Source organism: Oreochromis aureus, linkage group 3 (assembly GCF_013358895.1).
Source record: "Oreochromis aureus strain Israel breed Guangdong linkage group 3, ZZ_aureus, whole genome shotgun sequence".
Taxonomy (NCBI): Eukaryota; Metazoa; Chordata; class Actinopteri; order Cichliformes; family Cichlidae; genus Oreochromis; species Oreochromis aureus.
In genome coordinates, this window is record NC_052944.1 from 60,524,825 (window position 1) to 60,541,671 (window position 16,847).

The 16,847-nt window shown below is 38.7% G+C and overlaps 1 protein-coding gene across 2 annotated transcripts; it reads right to left on the reverse strand.

The window, feature by feature from the left end:
- Nucleotides 1-5,806: 5,806 nt before the first annotated feature.
- On the reverse strand, nt 5,807-8,894 carry LOC120439099 (CD226 antigen-like). Of its 2 annotated transcripts, none has more exons than XM_039609811.1 (4): nt 8,637-8,894; nt 6,435-6,788; nt 6,184-6,357; nt 5,807-6,077 (listed from the first exon to the last, which is right to left on the reverse strand). In XM_039609811.1, exons 1-3 carry the CDS (start codon nt 8,704-8,706, stop codon nt 6,206-6,208), a joined length of 576 nt encoding a protein of 191 aa, XP_039465745.1. In that variant the 5' UTR covers nt 8,707-8,894; the 3' UTR covers nt 5,807-6,077; nt 6,184-6,205. The 2 variants fall into 2 exon arrangements, with proteins under 2 accessions (XP_039465745.1, XP_039465744.1); XM_039609810.1 differs by having other exon boundaries at nt 5,807-6,357; nt 8,637-8,731; nt 8,811-8,892.
- Nucleotides 8,895-16,847: the final 7,953 nt, after the last annotated feature.

Genomic DNA, 16,847 nt, shown 5'->3' on the forward strand with positions numbered 1-16,847 from the left:
CCCCTCCTCTTGACGCATGGACACTCCCATGAGTCAACTCATCAAACCGAGATTCCTGTCTGAAAGAAAAAAGTTAGCTAGATCATGTCCCAGGCAACATCAGGGTGTCTCCCCCTCTGGAGCAGCACCACCCCGGACCTACAACCCTGCAATAAAAAGATGTTAGTGTGTTTTGCATATTAGGTTTGCTTAAAACCCCGCTCCGCCAGGAGCCTGCACACACACCATCATGGCCTGGGAAACAAGATCTAGAAGTAAAATCAACCTTCACGCTTATAAACAATTGTATAATAAGAGTAATAAAGCAGTCAACATCAACAGGACAAGTACCATGTGCAGGTTTTCTCAAATCAATAAACTGCAATTATTGCCATAATTTGCCTCAGACATGGATCATCCCATGTACTCAGTTAACATTAATGTAATCGGTGACTTCCCTTAAGCAAAGTCACTCCACTTAGCTATCACTAGGAGCTCAGTAGTGGCCAGCTAATGAGCCCCATATTAAACTATTCCATAAACAATGCATCTCTCATTTGCTTTCTCATGTTACTTGTCCGTCTCTGCTGAATCTTCTACATGCACTCTTAGAAAAAACAAACATTAGCAACACACATGGACAATCCTGGAGGTCAGGCACAAATTGACAGGCTCCAGAGGTGCTGTAAAAAGACCATAAAGTTCTCACATGTTATTCACATCGTCAAAGTGACCTTTAACATTTTCCCAACAACACAGTGTAACAGCATCACCAACTCATAACCTGTGAACACAGTTTTCTTCAGACAACCCAGAAATCCTGTAGTAGGAAAACATCAACCAGCTATCCTGGTATAAATCACATGATCAACTCACATGAAGAACTGTAATGCTGTAGAAATGTTAGCGCTGCGCAAGTGTATACACACTTTCTCACAGTGATCTCTGTGAGCAACACAAGGTAGTGAATAACACCCCCGATAGATGCACAGACACAGAAGGTGGCATCTAAAAGGTTAAATCGTCATGCAACCTCAAATGTTGCTGTCATCTTCCTGCTCCAATAAAAAAGAAACACACATAAATTCATCTGCACCTTTGTCAGGTGGGGGTTAACTTCGCACAGTCGTGTTACATCAGTAAAATCGTGTCAGCTTTTGTCAGCTGTTGTCAATCAGTCAGTTTTATTTCTCTTACTCATTTGTTATTCACTCATTCATGCATTCATTCATTCTTTGCTAAAAGTGGAACCCATCGACGCATTCAGTTTCCACACATAGCAAAATGACGTTATTTTAAAAAGAAAAAGAAGAAAATTTCAAAAGAAGAATTTAGGCTGGATTATCTCGCTGAATCCTTTTTGACAGGGACTTTCATTTTAATTATCCCAGATGAGTGACTTTGTCCTGAGCCCATTTTAATTTTTTGGAGAAAGTCAACGGTTTGCAACGGTTTCCTCGACATGTCGTATAGCGCTTTTGTTCCAATCGTGCAGATCTGCTCAAACAGAGATTAACAAACAAAACTTTCAGTGCACTGTGAAAGTATCAAAATAAAAAGGCCTTGTTAAGTCATGACACACGCTCCTCATATCAGGAGGGCAAATCATACCATTAGCATGATTTAGCAAACCATCATACTAATTGGCAGGCTCAACTTTACAACAAAAGAAAAATCATCAGCTAGATAAACACCAAACCAACCATCAGCCGCACGACACACAACATAAGCCTCATGTCTCATTAGCTATGAATTTAATCTGTACCTTTTTACTCATTTAGGCCAAAGATCTCATTTAGTTTTCCTTTTTTCCCCATCATCATAAACATGTGACATGTTGTCATGCATTTCACAAAAGAAGTTCGTTCTTATATATTCAGAGTTGTGTATCTGGGTGCAGGATTCACTCGCACATCACAACAGGAAACTCAGTGTTTTAGAGTCTCCACACTAATAAACTCCAACACATCCCATTCACTCGTGCTAGAATTCAATCACCTTGCATTAATCTAAGAACGATCAACTAATTTGCATATCAGCTATTAACCCACTAAGATGACAGGACAACAGAAATGCATGTTCAAAATATTATCACAAAAATAAAATTTCCCTCATACAGTAAATTACTTGTGCTGCATCAATCAGGCAGAAAGCACGTCCCAATTTACTATATTAACAACTAAATTTATTGTCTGATCACTGGTTGGTCAAACCAGAATCTTGTTTCCCACAAAAATTAAACTGTTGTCCTGCAACATAGTTAGTTAACTGTCAGCATTGGATAAATTCAGCATTTAATAACAAGTGTCTGTTAAATTGACACTATTTTAACACTGATGAGAGATAACAAGCTGATTTTCATTGCATGTGTGTTTGTGTTATTAGGCAGGTTTAATCAATGTGTCTGTGGAGCTACATCTCCAGCAGGGCATGTTCTTAAAGTTGCCTTTCCTACACACTCCTCTGCTATTATTTGATCATTTTCAACTAATGTGCTATGAGTCCACTGGTCTTTGCATCACACGAAGTGACTTGGACAAGATGATAAACAGACTCACATGCTCAAGATGCTGTCTAATCTTCATGAGCTCTCTTTTGTTTGTGTTAGTAGGGTTAATGCATGTTCTGCTTGTGTGTGTGATTTTGTATATGTTTCTTTTTGCAGTGTTTCAGACTCTTTCACAGTTTTCCAACGTAAGCAGTCAGTTTTCTTTTCCCCAGATTTTCTAACCAAATTTTTGATTTCCCACATTAAACAACAGCTTTCCTCTGTGTTCTCACCTACTCTCACTCTGTTGTCCTCTCCCACTTCAACAGTCCAACAGCCGGCAGTTCTTCTTCAGCTTTGTCCTGTTCCACTGTCTCTTCTTGCCATTTTCTCCAAAGGTGACAAATGTCAAACTCCAACAGTCTCCTCAGTTCTTTTCACAAGCACAGTGAAGTTGCAGCTTGTTGGAAACACAGTGCCATTCATCAATCAGTCAGGATGATGGGTTTGCTCTTCTTCTCTGATGCTGTTTGTCCACACTGCTGCTGCTTGCTGGGACTCTTTGCTCAGGACTTTGCTGCTGTCTCTTTATCTGCCACGTTATTGCTCTTTGGAACTGCATTCCTTGTCTTCAGGGAGGAGTGAGAGCTCGTTTGTGAGGTTGAGGGACACATGGAGCTGTAAATAAGTTAGCCAGAAACCTGGCCTGAATGTTTCCAATGATCTTAAACTATAACTTTATTCCGACCGCTGCATGTGGAAAATCGGTCCAGGTCTGCTTTAATCTGAAAGTGACAAAACTAAGACATTTTCATTATTATCATCACTGCTTAACCGACACACAGAACTCTCTCTCTGTCTTTTGTGAACTCTCCTTTCTGAAAAGCAGAAAATAAGACTGTAGTTGTTCTTGGCTGATAAACACAAAACCTTTTTCCTATGATTATTTTTTTTTTCATCTACAATGTAGATTTTGTCTCTTTTTTACTCTTTCTTTCTTTACACTAGCTGGTGACCTGCAGAATCACCGCTCTCACAATTGGCGACAATTACTTTTACACAACGCACACACACATCTGTGATCAGGCACATTCACACTCACTTTTTTCATCTGCGTAAATAAATCATATGGCTGATGATATGTGCCATGGTGATCCATAAGTATGATCACAAATTTATCTAGTTAGTTTTCGACCCAACAAAACAAATAAACAGAAACATGATGCTGATGCTATAAACACTCACACAGGAGCCAAGAGACAGGAAAACTGCTGCGCATCTGAAAGAACTCACGGAAACGCTGCACACTCCAGTTATCATAATTATCATAGTTTTGTTTCCCTCTCTTTGATGAGTTCTCAGCCAGCCAGTAGTTTTCAACTGCTTCATATACAGGGTTCAGCATATTAGTTGTTTTCATAGCTGTGCTCTATATCTCAACAATGGCTCATATTAGGATGACAGTCTTTCAAACAGTTCAAGTGCCTCTATGCACGTCATTAGTTCAAATATTTACCTGTTTTACTTCATCTCATATGTCATTGTACAGTATTTGAGCAACCCTAAACTTAATGCAGATTACTATTGACAACTGGTTAAATTAATGGTCAGGAGCACAGGCTGTTGTTGATCAGGGCAATGTAAAGAATCATCTAAACATTTTGTGTCAGCAAGGGGTGGGGGAAAGCCATTCACCAGAGCATATCTTGGCTGGCCTTCTCCACGGCTGCTGTGTTTCCTAAAAACTTAGCTGCCAGCAGCGAAGTCCAGTCTGTCAAACTCAGACGCACTCTTGGTTGCTTAGGAACCCATGATAACAACAACAGTTGGCGTCACAGACCACGTGTTCTACTCCGCACTCACTCAGACAAACACACTCAACACAACAACAACAACAACACAAAATAGGCCTATTGTCCAGCACATCTGGACCCCGCGGAACTTCTCAATGCCCCACAAAGCGGCGGACCCCACAAAGCGGTCTACATTTCGCCCCACTAAGACGGCGAACCAAACAAAAGTTCGAACTGCGCAACTCTGCGACTTAATGCTTCTGTACAACAACTTCACTGAGCAGTTTTGTACATCGCCCCACTAAGACGGCGAATTTTAGCCCCACTAAGCGGCCACGGACAACGCCCCACTGAGCGGCGAAGACGTACAGTTATAGAGATGTACTCTAAACTTACTCGGTGTTGCTTAGCGTGTAATATCAGCCTCTAATCCCGCCGATCGTCATTCATCGAGGAGGAAAGACAGACAGCTAATCCACAGGAACTTACTGTCTGACGTCAGTCTTTCAGCGTGTCTCTTCTCCCCTCGGTGAATGTCGACTCCAGGGATCCGGCTCAAGAAGGACCAATTAATGATAGGTTTGTAGCTTAAACCTATTCGCTGGAACGTTAAAGACAATTAATTACACAGCAAGCAAGACACGAAGTAGGCAAAGTTCTTTGTGTTACTCATGCATGAGGGAGGCCTGCCTGGAGCCAGTGTCGTTCCACCCACTTGACCTCCGTCAGACTCTCAGCCAGGTTCCCCATAGCACTCCTTTTATTGAGGTTACTTGAATATGCATAGGGTCATTAACATATGATGTATACATACACACAAAGAGTACCTTGCCTGTGGTTTTGTAAGTGCGTGTGTGTGTGTGTGTGTGTGTGTGTGTGTGTGTGTGTGTGTGTGTGTGTGTGTGTGTGTGTGTGTGTGTGTGTGTGCTGCTGACCAAAAGGGTCACACAGCAGGAACAACATCCTAGGTCATAAAGAGGGTAACCTCCCCACACCCAATCTATGGTTCACCCTAGATAACACAGTGAAGCCATACAAAGGGCAGGAAGTTTTACCACATCAAACAGACCTTCACAAGGATGTTGCCTGTGATAAAACACTACAGCCTCACAGTTAAACAATATAGAAATGGATGGTAAGCATAAAAATGACAAACATTTAACAATTCACTCTGACAAGCACCTTTTTCGATTAATTTTGAGTGTTTTAATCAACTTTGTTGCATCTGTGGTGCCCCCCCCCCCCATAGGTAAAGGTAAAAGTAATAAGTAATAAGCACAAAGGGTGAGTTATTTAAAAGCCATGCATACACACGTCATAAGTTCTGTGCTTAGCTATTCATGGCTGCTGCAAGGAACAACAAAAACACCTAATCGATTGCTCACCAAATGCATTCAAATCATCATAAAAACTGATTCCAGATCAGATTAAACCTGGATTGACTGCTTTAAAGAAAAGAGTGTTTTTTTCCTTCATTGTCTCCAAGAGGAAAAAAGAATCAAAATTCCCCAAAAAACACCAACACATGTATGATTAAGTTTAAACTTTAATAACATCAAAAAAGCAGAACAGAAATTGCATTTAAAGCAAAAAAGAACACAAGACGAAGCTGCATGAAGGATTTTATGTAAATAAACGGTGCTGCATTTCAAATAAATCTTTTATGTTTAAACTAAACAAAGATACTGACTCTGTTTCAGCTGTTTAAAAGCAAAACACACACACACAGTGGATTGTTTTGGAGTGAACCAGGTCTTCGTCTCAGTGCCCATCGCTCTCTCCTTGTAAATCCTTTTTAAACAGCAGGCGTTGAGTTCCTTAAAAACAGGCACGTTTATATTTTAGGTCTTAAGTGTTAGACGTCTACAGCTGACTGCTTGATGTCAATCGCTGCTTGCAACTAACAGATTACACAAAAATCACCTGTTCAGTCATCTGAGATTTATTAATTCTTTTTCTCCTCTGTTTTGGGGATTGTGAAGGTCATAAAGAAAGCAAGAGCTACAGTAACAAGCATAAAACAAACTGTCAGGAAAAGATCCAGCCCAACAGATCGATCCTCATTCCATCTGTACCTGCTGTGCCTTCCTGGTTGACCTGCATGCGACAAATAGGCATGATAGGTGATAAGTGAAGGTGAAAACAGAATCTATTTCCTCTTCCAACAAACTCACCTGGAGGAACAACTCTCAGGTAGATGGTGCTGATATGATCAACAATGCTTCTCCTGCCATTTGTTCCTCTCTGGACGACATAACACTGAAATGTTCCAGTGTCATTAATCGTCACGTCCTTCAGAACCAAAGACACGTCTCCATCCTTCATCCGTCTGTCCTGCAGATCCACCCGGTTCACAAACGATGGAAGCTGGTTCATTGAAATATACTGCTGACCCCGGTACATGAGGACATGTCCTTCCTGGAGGTCAAGTCTGAACCACTCCACAGCTCTGATGGGGACGCTGATGTTTGGAGTTCGACATGGCAGAGAGATGTTCTGTCCAGGCTCAGCTTTGATGATTTTCCCATCTGAAACAGGAGAAAAGCTTTTGTACACAGTGAGGAGCAAACAGGGAGATAGATGAGCTGAACTAAAGAAACCTATTTGATCTTTTTGAATTGAGATGTAAATTATTTGGAACTCTGAGATGTCAGTATGGAAATCCAATTACTGAAGCTGGTGGAAGTGTCTCCACACTTAACATTTGAACCAGATGTCGAGTACAAGGACCAAGAAGACTTACAACAACAGCACAGAGTGGAAAACAATCATTGAATTAGAGGGACAGTAGGAATGTAAAAATGAGTGTAGTGTGTATGATGTGAAAGACATTATCTCACTGTTTTCTGATTTGCAGTTCATCTGTAAGACTGAGGTATTAATTTATTCCTCTGAAGATCAGATGGAAATCTAAACACTCTGAATCGCTCTCAGACATGATCACAGAGAGGCACCGAAACACAGCCCACAGACCCTAAAGAGGAAGTCTGCTTGTTTGCCAGCCATGTGTGTGGTAGATACACAGGGGGAGTGACTGGTCTAAAGAGCTGGTGACATCACACCAGGCTGTATTTTTGCTGAATATTTATTAATATTTTGTATTTTTGCTTTTCAGTGTTGCACTTTGTACACTGTCCCTCAGAGCTCAGGCTCATGTATGTCTGAAGTCAACTCCTTTGAATGAAAATGAATTTGTGGAGTTTTTGTTTGTTTGTTTGTTTGTTTTGTTTTTTGCATTAATAATATTAATGGAGAAACCTGAAGCGGTTGGAGCTCCAATTCAATTCACAATATTTGGATTTTAACTAGTGCTGTTGGCGTTAATCTCATTAAAATGGCATTAATGCTATAACCGCATTAACACGGCAAATCTCTGTTAGCAATTGGCGTTAACGTCATTTTAACCAGATTAACACTGACAGCACTAATTTGAATATGTCTGGATTCAAATCTTTAAATGTGCACACTCTCGCTGCTTTTTTAAATTAGTTGTCTAAAACATCTTGTGGGAATGTTTAGCTTATTTTAGAGTTTAGGAATGTGTTAGATAGGATGTAATAAAGGCCTGACTGTGTCATAAATTTAGGAATAGATTTCTAGGAGACCCTCCCTCAGTTGAACTGTGAAAGTAAGACAAAGAGGAGTTAATGCTGAGTGGAAATTCTGGAAGGGAGATGAGCTTTTATGACGCCTAGGAAGTCACATACAAGTCACGTACACAGAGACACACACCCACAGTGCTTTAACTGTTACACTCCCACACCTACATGCACACTCACTCACATGCACTCACATAGACACACGGGAACGTGCACATGTAGGCACTCACGTGCTCGCACACACACAAGCATGTAAACATAGCACTCAGTTTTTTGGCACCTTGTAGAGGGTTTAGAAGGGGGGTCACTTATACAAAACTGCATGTAACAGACAAAGGAATTGAGATCTGCAGAGAAAGTCCGGGGTCCTGTACATCTCCCTTCTAGAAGGTGTAATCAATAAGTGTGGATTAATAAAAGTGTTGTTAATTCACTACTGAGTCCCGGTGTTCTTTCTGGAGGCCTGACGAATATATGAACCGGGGTGAAACTGCTTTTGTAACAATCTCACGGCTTTATTTCAACATGTGTGTTGAAAGCCTGCATTCAAAACCCTTTACTACAGGATTAATTGTGTTGTGATCAGTGCAGTCAGTCACAGATCACATACAGACTGATTACATTGACAGCTGCCTCAATCTCTACAGAGACACAGAGTTGGAAAACAATTTTAAAACGTATGAATGTAACTGGAGTAGCAGGAAGCATCATACAGAAAACTGGTGCTCGTAGTGTAGTTTTGTGAATCCAATTGAATTTAAGCAAGATCAGTCTCACCTGTAGAGGCAAACAGGAGGCAGACAGAGAGTAAAATCCAGCAGAGAGACGTCCATGACCCAGGAGGCATTTCATCCACTTCTGCTCATCCAGAGCTAAAGAAAACTATTTTAAATTTCCAAACAACAATGTTTTTGTTTTTTCCAACAAGGACAGAATAACCGTGATTCAAACCTGACTAGATCAAACACTCGTCAGCGTGACATCGGGTATGTTGTTTTCTTGAGCTGCTCTCTCAGTCTGTATTACATGTCAGTCTTCAAATGACATCCCAAGGGCTAATGATGCTCCTGTAAATAAACATGTGGGAGTGTCATTTCAGAGAGCAGACTAACTTGTTTTTAGGTATTTGCAGTGTGTGTTTCCAAATGTGCCCTGACTACAATGCATATCTAGACTTACAATAAAATATAAAAGCAAATAAATTCAGTTTGTTACACTTTGTTGTTCCTAAATGTGACAGCCAAACACAGCATCTTTCCTTTATGGTGTTTTTTTAAGCTCGAAATGTTTTTTGTACCTTTTCTTTTGTGTGTCTTTTGTAATAGGCAGTCGAGGTGTTCTGGGCATGTCCCACCAGGAGGAGGGCAGAGGGCAGACCCAGTGTGGGATTAAATAAAGTCTGTTATGTCTTTCTTGTTGTGTGGATGCCCTAAAGGGCTTCCACACTATTGAGTTCCTGTTTCTCTTTATTCTTTATTGTGTGGATGCCCTAAAAGGGCTTCCACACTATTGAGTTCCTGTTTCTCTTTATTCTTTATTATTGTGTGGATGCTTTAAGGCATCCACACTATTGTTTTCCTGTTTCTCTTTATTGTGTGGATGCTTTAAGGCATCCACACTATTGTTTTCCTGTTTCTCTTTATTCTTTATTATTGTGTGGATGCTTTAGGCATCCACACTATTGAGTTCCTGTTTCTCTTTATTCTTTATACTTTATTATTATTCTAGTTGCCACTTTTTGTACGTTTTTTGGCACTTAACTACTTTAACAATTTTCAGCCGATTTTCACCGTTCAAATTTTAAACTATTCTGCTATTTCTGCTAATGATGGCTATGACTTTTGGTATTTTATGCTATTATACTTTTTAAAATATTAAGCTTTTTTCCTTTAATTTGTCCCATTGAAATGAATGGGAAACTTCCACAATTCTGCTAAAACTTGCTTGTTTTTGAAACTTAACTACATTCTCATACTTTCACCTAGAACAACCATTCAAACTTTAAAATGTTCACAAATTATTGGGCTATTCATTAATGATTCAGCTTTTTCATATCTGTTACCGTTTTCATCTTATCCCTCTTTAAGTTTTGAGTTTCATTTTGTGATTTTCACAAAATACATGCGTTGTTATGGTTGCTATGCACTTGGCTTCCAGTGTGCCACTGTAGGTTTCGCAGTCTTCTCTTCGTGTCCGAACAACTTCTTCCTACTTGCTCAATTTTCACTCAACTTCCACAAATTGTACATCAAAACGTAGGCATTTTTGCTGGCTTTCCAAAAATGTCACCATCATTGTTGTGAGATTTATAGAATTTTAGCAAATCTCCTCAGACCAACACAAAGTCGCAAAACTCTCCATAGAAAGTCAATGGAGAGCTTGTTCAAAATCATCGCTTGATTTCTGTAATGAGAGGCATATTCGAATCGTCATATCTCCTTAACGAAGCGAAGTTAAGACATGAGGCTTGTCCCAGTATATCTTCAGACACTCCTGACGCTCACAATTCAAGAATTTTTTTCTCACCTATTACCGTTCTGAAATGAGTTAGACTTGTTTGAGGGTAGGAAATTCGTCCTTCGCTCAGATTTCTTCAGATTTCAACCTCTGGAAATGAGGCAATTTTTTCTCTCGTCATATCTTTTTGATGGATTTCCACAGAGACCTGAAAATTTCCATGACTGTTCACCAAACCCTGCTGTCTCTTACGGTGAAAGAATGATATCGATACTCCAAATAGATTTAGAGTTAGAAAGCGTTGTTTGAGGGCAAGTCAAGGCAGTTTTCGCTTGCCTCTACTCAGTTATGGTGCATTACAAGTCAAATATCTTTAATAATTCATATTTTAATGATAAATTGTCAACACTGTAAGATTCCCCCATCTCTTCTGAACAAAACGGTGTAAGAATGACTGTTCTAGCCCCTACGGTTAAGAAATTATGGCCATTTATTTGAGAGGAATCCTCACTATGAGAAATTCACTGCAGAAATCCTGTCTCTGTGCTCTGTGTGTAAAAAACGGCTGCACCTGTTTTGGCGGGAAAAAGTACACAGCCTCTCTGATTGGTGGATTCAAATTTAGCAGCTCCCAGGCTGCTTGACTGACCTAGAAACTTGATTTTCTCTCCTGTGTGTGTGTGTGTGTGTGTGTGTGTGTGTGTGTGTGTGTGTGTGTGTGTGTGTGTGTGTGTGTGTGTGTGAGAGAGAGAGAGAGAGAGAGAGTTTTATAGGAGCATCTTATTGTATGATTTAAATTCAATATATTTAGACTGGTTGACTGAATTTGATCCTGTGTGTATCTCTCTGTGCTTGTGGGAGTTTTTGCAGCTGTCCATTTTGCTTTTCCAATTTTTCTATTTAAGTTATTACTATTGTGCTAAGTCATAGCATTTGTGCTGCTTTTCAGTATTTGTGCTAAATACAGCATTTCTGCTAAATCATACTATTTCTGCTATTTTATAAGATTTGTGCTAAATACAGCATTTGTGCTAAATCATACTATTTCTGCTATTTTATAGGATTTGTGCTAAATACAGCATTTGTGCTAAATCATACTATTTCTGCTATTTTATAGGATTTGTACTTAATATAATATTTCTGCTTAATTATAGTATTTCTGCCATTTTATAGTATTTGTGCTAAAACATAGTATTTCTACTAAATGCAGTATTTCTGGGTAATCATTGTATTTCTATATATTTCTGCCAGATCCCCAGGGAGTCAGTCCTAATATTCAAATTTACATATCAGGACCTGACGGCTTCTCAGCCAGCCAATCATATCTGAGTCCTGGCACATTCAAATTTGCATATTGTTGCCTTCATGGCTTCCCAGCCAGCCAATCATATCTGAGTCCTGGCACATTCAAATTTGCATATTGGGACCTTCATGGCTTCTCAGCCAGCCAATCATATCTGAGTCCTGGCACATTCAAATTTGCATATTGGGACCTTCATGGCTTCCCAGCCAGCCAATCATATCTGAGTCCTGGCACATTCAAATTTGCATATTGGGACCTTCATGGCTTCCCAGCCAGCCAATCATATCTGAGTCCTGGCACATTTAAATTTGCATACTGGGACCTTCGTGGCTTCTAAGCCCACCAATCATCTATGTCATATATCTCTAATATTTCATATTTTTATTTTAAATGGTCAGCATTTCAAGATTCCCCTATGTCTTCTGAATAAAATGGTCTAAGAATGACTGTTTTAGCCCCTACGGTTAGAAATGTATGGCTGTTTGTTTGAGGGGAATTCTCACTATGAGAAATAGACTGCAAAAATCCTGTCTCTCTCTGTGCTGCATGTGTAAAAGCCTCACACTTAGTGCACCAGTTTTGGCGGAAAAAAGCACACAGCCTCTCTGATTGGTGGATTCAAATTGAGAAGCTCACAGCTGTTTGACTGACCTAGAAACATGCTGTTAACAGCCCCTGTTCACTTTCTGATGCTGCTGTCTGTCTGTCTGTCTGTCTGTCATTTAAATTCAATATATTTAGACTGGTTGACTGGATTTGATCCTGTGTGTGTCTCTCTGTGCATGTGTGTTTCCATATGTTTCCATATTTGTGATTGTGTGACTGTTATACTTTTTTTTGCTGATTTTTTTTTCATTTCACAATTACATTTGAGGGACCCTTAGCATGTTCAGGATTTTTGCAGCTGTCCATTTTGCTTTTCCAATTTTTCTATTTAAGTTATTACTATTGTGCTAAGTCATAGCATTTCTGCTGCTTTTCAGTATTTGTGCTAAATACAGCATTTCTGCTAAATCATACTATTTCTGCTATTTCATAAGATTTGTGCTAAATATAGTGTTTCTGCTAAAAAATAGTATTTCTGCCAAATATAGTATTTTCGATTAATTATAGTTTTTCTACCAAATCATAGTACAGTTTTACTGCTTTTTATATGGCTTCCCAGCCAGCCAATCATATCTGAGGCCTGGCACATTCAGATTTGCATATTGGGACCTTCATGGCTTCTAAGCCAACCAATTCTCTATGTCATATATCTCTAATATTTCATATTTTTATTTTCAGTGGTCAGCATTTCAAGATTCCCCTATGTCTTCTGAATAAAATGGTCTAAGAATGACTGTTTTAGCCCCTACGGTTAGAAATTCATGGCTGTTTGTTTGAGGGGAATTCTCACTATGAGAAATAGACTGCAAAAATCCTGTCTCTCTCTGTGCTGCATGTGTAAAAGCCTGCACTTGGTGCACCAGTTTTGGCGGGAAAAAGCACACAGCCTCTCTGATTGGTGGATTCAAATTTAGCAGCTCCCAGGCTTGCAAGACTGACCTAGAAACATGCTGTTAACAGCCCCTGTTCACTTTCTGCTGCTGCTGCTGTGTGTGTGTGTGTGTGTGTGTGTGTGTGTGTGTGTGTGTGTGTGTGTGTGTGTGTGAGAGAGAGAGAGAGAGAGAGAGAGAGAGAGAGAGAGATACACAGAAAGACCCTTTTTAGGGTAGCATCTCATTGTTGGATAAAAATGTAATATATTCAGACTGGTTGACTGGCATAGACCCTGCCTGTGTGTCTCTCTCTGTACATTTGTGTATCTATATTTGATTTCTTATGTATCTGTTGACTGTTCTTATTTGTTTTTCTTCTAAATGTATTTTTGTTTTATTTTTTCACAGGTGAATAACAAATAGTTTTCAGCGAACTTAACCATGTTCCTTTTTATTCAGCTTGTCATTTTACCTTTCCAATATTTTCACTTAAGTTATTACTATTCTGCTCAATCATAGTATCTGTTCTAAATCATTGTTATTAAGCTATATTGTAGGATTTCTGCTAAATCATAGTATTTCTACTATATTATATTTTTCTTTCTAAATATAGCATTTCTGCTATAGAATAGTATTTCTGCTATGTTATAATATTTGTGCTAAACTGGAGTATTTTTGTTAAAACATAGTATTCATATAAAATTAAAATATTCATAGTATATTACAGTGTCTCTGGTAAATCACAGCATTTCTGCTATGTTGTACTGTTTTTCTAAGTCATAGTATTTCTGTAATGTTTAAGAATGTTTGGCTAAATATATTCTTTCTGTTATCTTATACAATTTCTCCTAAATTCTTGTATTTTTGAGAAGTTATCGTGTTTCTGGTAAGTTACAATATTTCTGCTAAGTTCTGCTATGCTATTGTATTTCTGCCAAGTATTATGTTTCCTCTAAGATATTGCAGTTCTGCTAAGTCACTACATTTTAGCAAAGTTCCTTTGCTTCTGCAAAGTTTTTACAATTTCTGCAACTTTTCAGCTTTTTCAGCTACTTTCAGCAGACAGCTTCAGCTTTAAAGCATCCACACTGCATTTTCGCAGGAAATGCAAATTTTTCTAGTTGTGTGGATGCTTTAAGCATCCACACTATTGAGTTCCTGTTTCTCTTTATTCTTTATACTTTATTATTATTATTCTAGTTGCCACTTTTTCACTTTTTTTGGCACTTAACTACTTCCACAATTTTCAGCCGATTTTCACCGCTCAAATTTTAAACTATTCTGCTATTTCTGCTAATGATCGCTATATCTTTTGGTGTTTATTACTGTTATACTTTTTAAAATATTCCACTTTTTCCTTTAATTTGTCCCATTGAAATGAATGGGAAACTTCTGCAATTCTGCTAAATTTTGCTTGTTTTTGAAACTTAACTACTTTTTCCTACTTTCACGTAGAACAACCATTCAAACTTTAAAATGTTCTCAAATTATTGGGCTATTCAGGAATAAATCAGATTTTTCAAATCTTTTACCGTTTTATTTTTATGCCTCTTAAAGTTTTGAGTTGGAAAATTGTGATTTTTCACAAAATACATGCGTTGTTATGGTTGCTATGCACTTGGCTTCCAGTGTGCCACTGTAGGTTTCGTGATCTTCTCTTCATGTCCGAACAACTTCTTGCTACTTGCTCAGTTTTCACTCAACTTCCACACATTATACATCAAAACGTAGGTATTTTTGCTGGCTTTCCGAAAATGTCACCATCATTGTTGTGAGACTTATAGAATTTTGGCAAATCTCCTCAGAGCAACACAAAGTCTGAAAACTCTCCATAGAAAGTCAATGGAGAGTTTGTTCAAAATCACCGCTTGATTTCTGTAATGAGAGGCATATTCGAATCGTCATATCTCCTTAACGAAGCGAAGTTAAAACATGAGGCTTGTCCCAGTATATCTTCAGACACTCCTGATGCTCACAATTCAAGAATTTTTTTCTCACCTATTACCGTTCTGAGATGAGTTACACTTGTTTGAGCGTGGGAAATTGGTCCTTCGCTCAGATTTCTTCAGATTTCAAACTCTGGAAATGAACCACTTTTTTCTCGTCATAACTTTTTGTTGGATTTCCACAGAGACCTGAAAATTTCCATGATTGTTCACCAAAGCCTGCTGTCTCTTACGGTGAAAAAATGATATTGATACTCCAAATAGATTTAGAGTTAGAAAGCGTTGTTTGAGGGCAAGTCAAGGCAGTTTTTGCTTTGCTCTACTCAGTTATGGTGCATTAGAAGTCAAATATCTTTAATAATTCATATTTTAATGATACATTGTCAACACTTTAAGATTCCCCCATCTCTTCTGAACAAAACGGTGTAAGAATGACCGTTCTAGCCCCTATAGTTAGGAAATTATGGTCATTTGTTTGAGGGGAGTCGTCATTATGAGAAATAGACTGCAAAAATCCTGTGTCTCTCTGTGCTGCATGCACCTGTTTTGGCGGGAAAAAGTGCACAGGCTCTCTGATTGGTGGATTCAAATTCAGCAGCTCCCAGGCTGCTTGACTGAGCTAGAAACTTACTTCTCTCTCCCTGTGTGTGTGTGTGTGTGTGTGTGTGTGTGTGTGTGTGTGTGTGTGTGTGTGTGTGTGTGTGTGTGACAGAGAGAGAGAAAGAGAGGGCGAGACAGAGTTTTTATGGGAGCATCTTATTGTATGATTTAAATTCAATATATTTAGACTGGTTGACTGAATTTGATCCTGTGTGTGTCTCTCTGTGCATGTGTGTTTCCATATGTTTCCATATTTCTGATTGTGTGACTGTTACACTTTTTTTTGCTCAGTTTTTTTTTCATTTAACAAGTACATTTGAAGGACCCTTAGCATGTTCAGCATTTTTCAGCTGTCCATTTTGCTTTTCCAGTTTTTCTGTTTAAGTTATTACTATTGTGCTGAATCATACTATTTCTGCTATTTTATAAGATTTGTGCTAAATATAGTATTTCTACCCAGTATAGTATTTCTGATTAATTATAGTTTTTCTACCAAATCATATTACAGTATTTTTGCTTTTTATACCATTTTTATAGGATTTTATATTGCTTAATATAGTATTTCTGCTTTTTATAGGATTTGTGCTTAATACAGTATTTCTGCTAAATGTAGTATTTATGCTTAATCACACTATTACTATATATTTCTGCCAGCTTCCCAGCCAGCCAATCATATCTGAGGTCTGCAGTTTCTTCTCTCGTCATATCTCAGCGACGGATGTACAAAGAGTAATGAAAATCGCAGTCAAAGTACACCAAAGTCCGCTGATTCACCCAGTACAAGAATTATGCTCCTAGTCCACCTAGTTTTGGAGTTACACGACGTTTTGTAACTCCAAAAACGGCGCTCTTTGCCTCACACCGCGATCTAATTCTGACTGCTCATCACCCTGTTTCCCAAGTGCTCACTGTCTTTCCCAGTGGCGCAGCTGGTAATGACACAGGTCTGCAACCCAAAAGTCGTGGGTTCAACTCTACCTTGGACAACATGTTTTTTGCCCTACAAATTAATACACTATCACAGACCACTAATTCATATTCATCATTTATTACAATTCTCAAAACTTTTACCAGCTTTTCTAATATGGACCTCACATTCTTCTTAACACTCCATGGCACAAATACTCTTCCCTTTAGGCTCTGTGAATGTGTGTGTGTATCAATATTTCTCCCATTTTAAAGTATTACTCCTCCATAATTGATT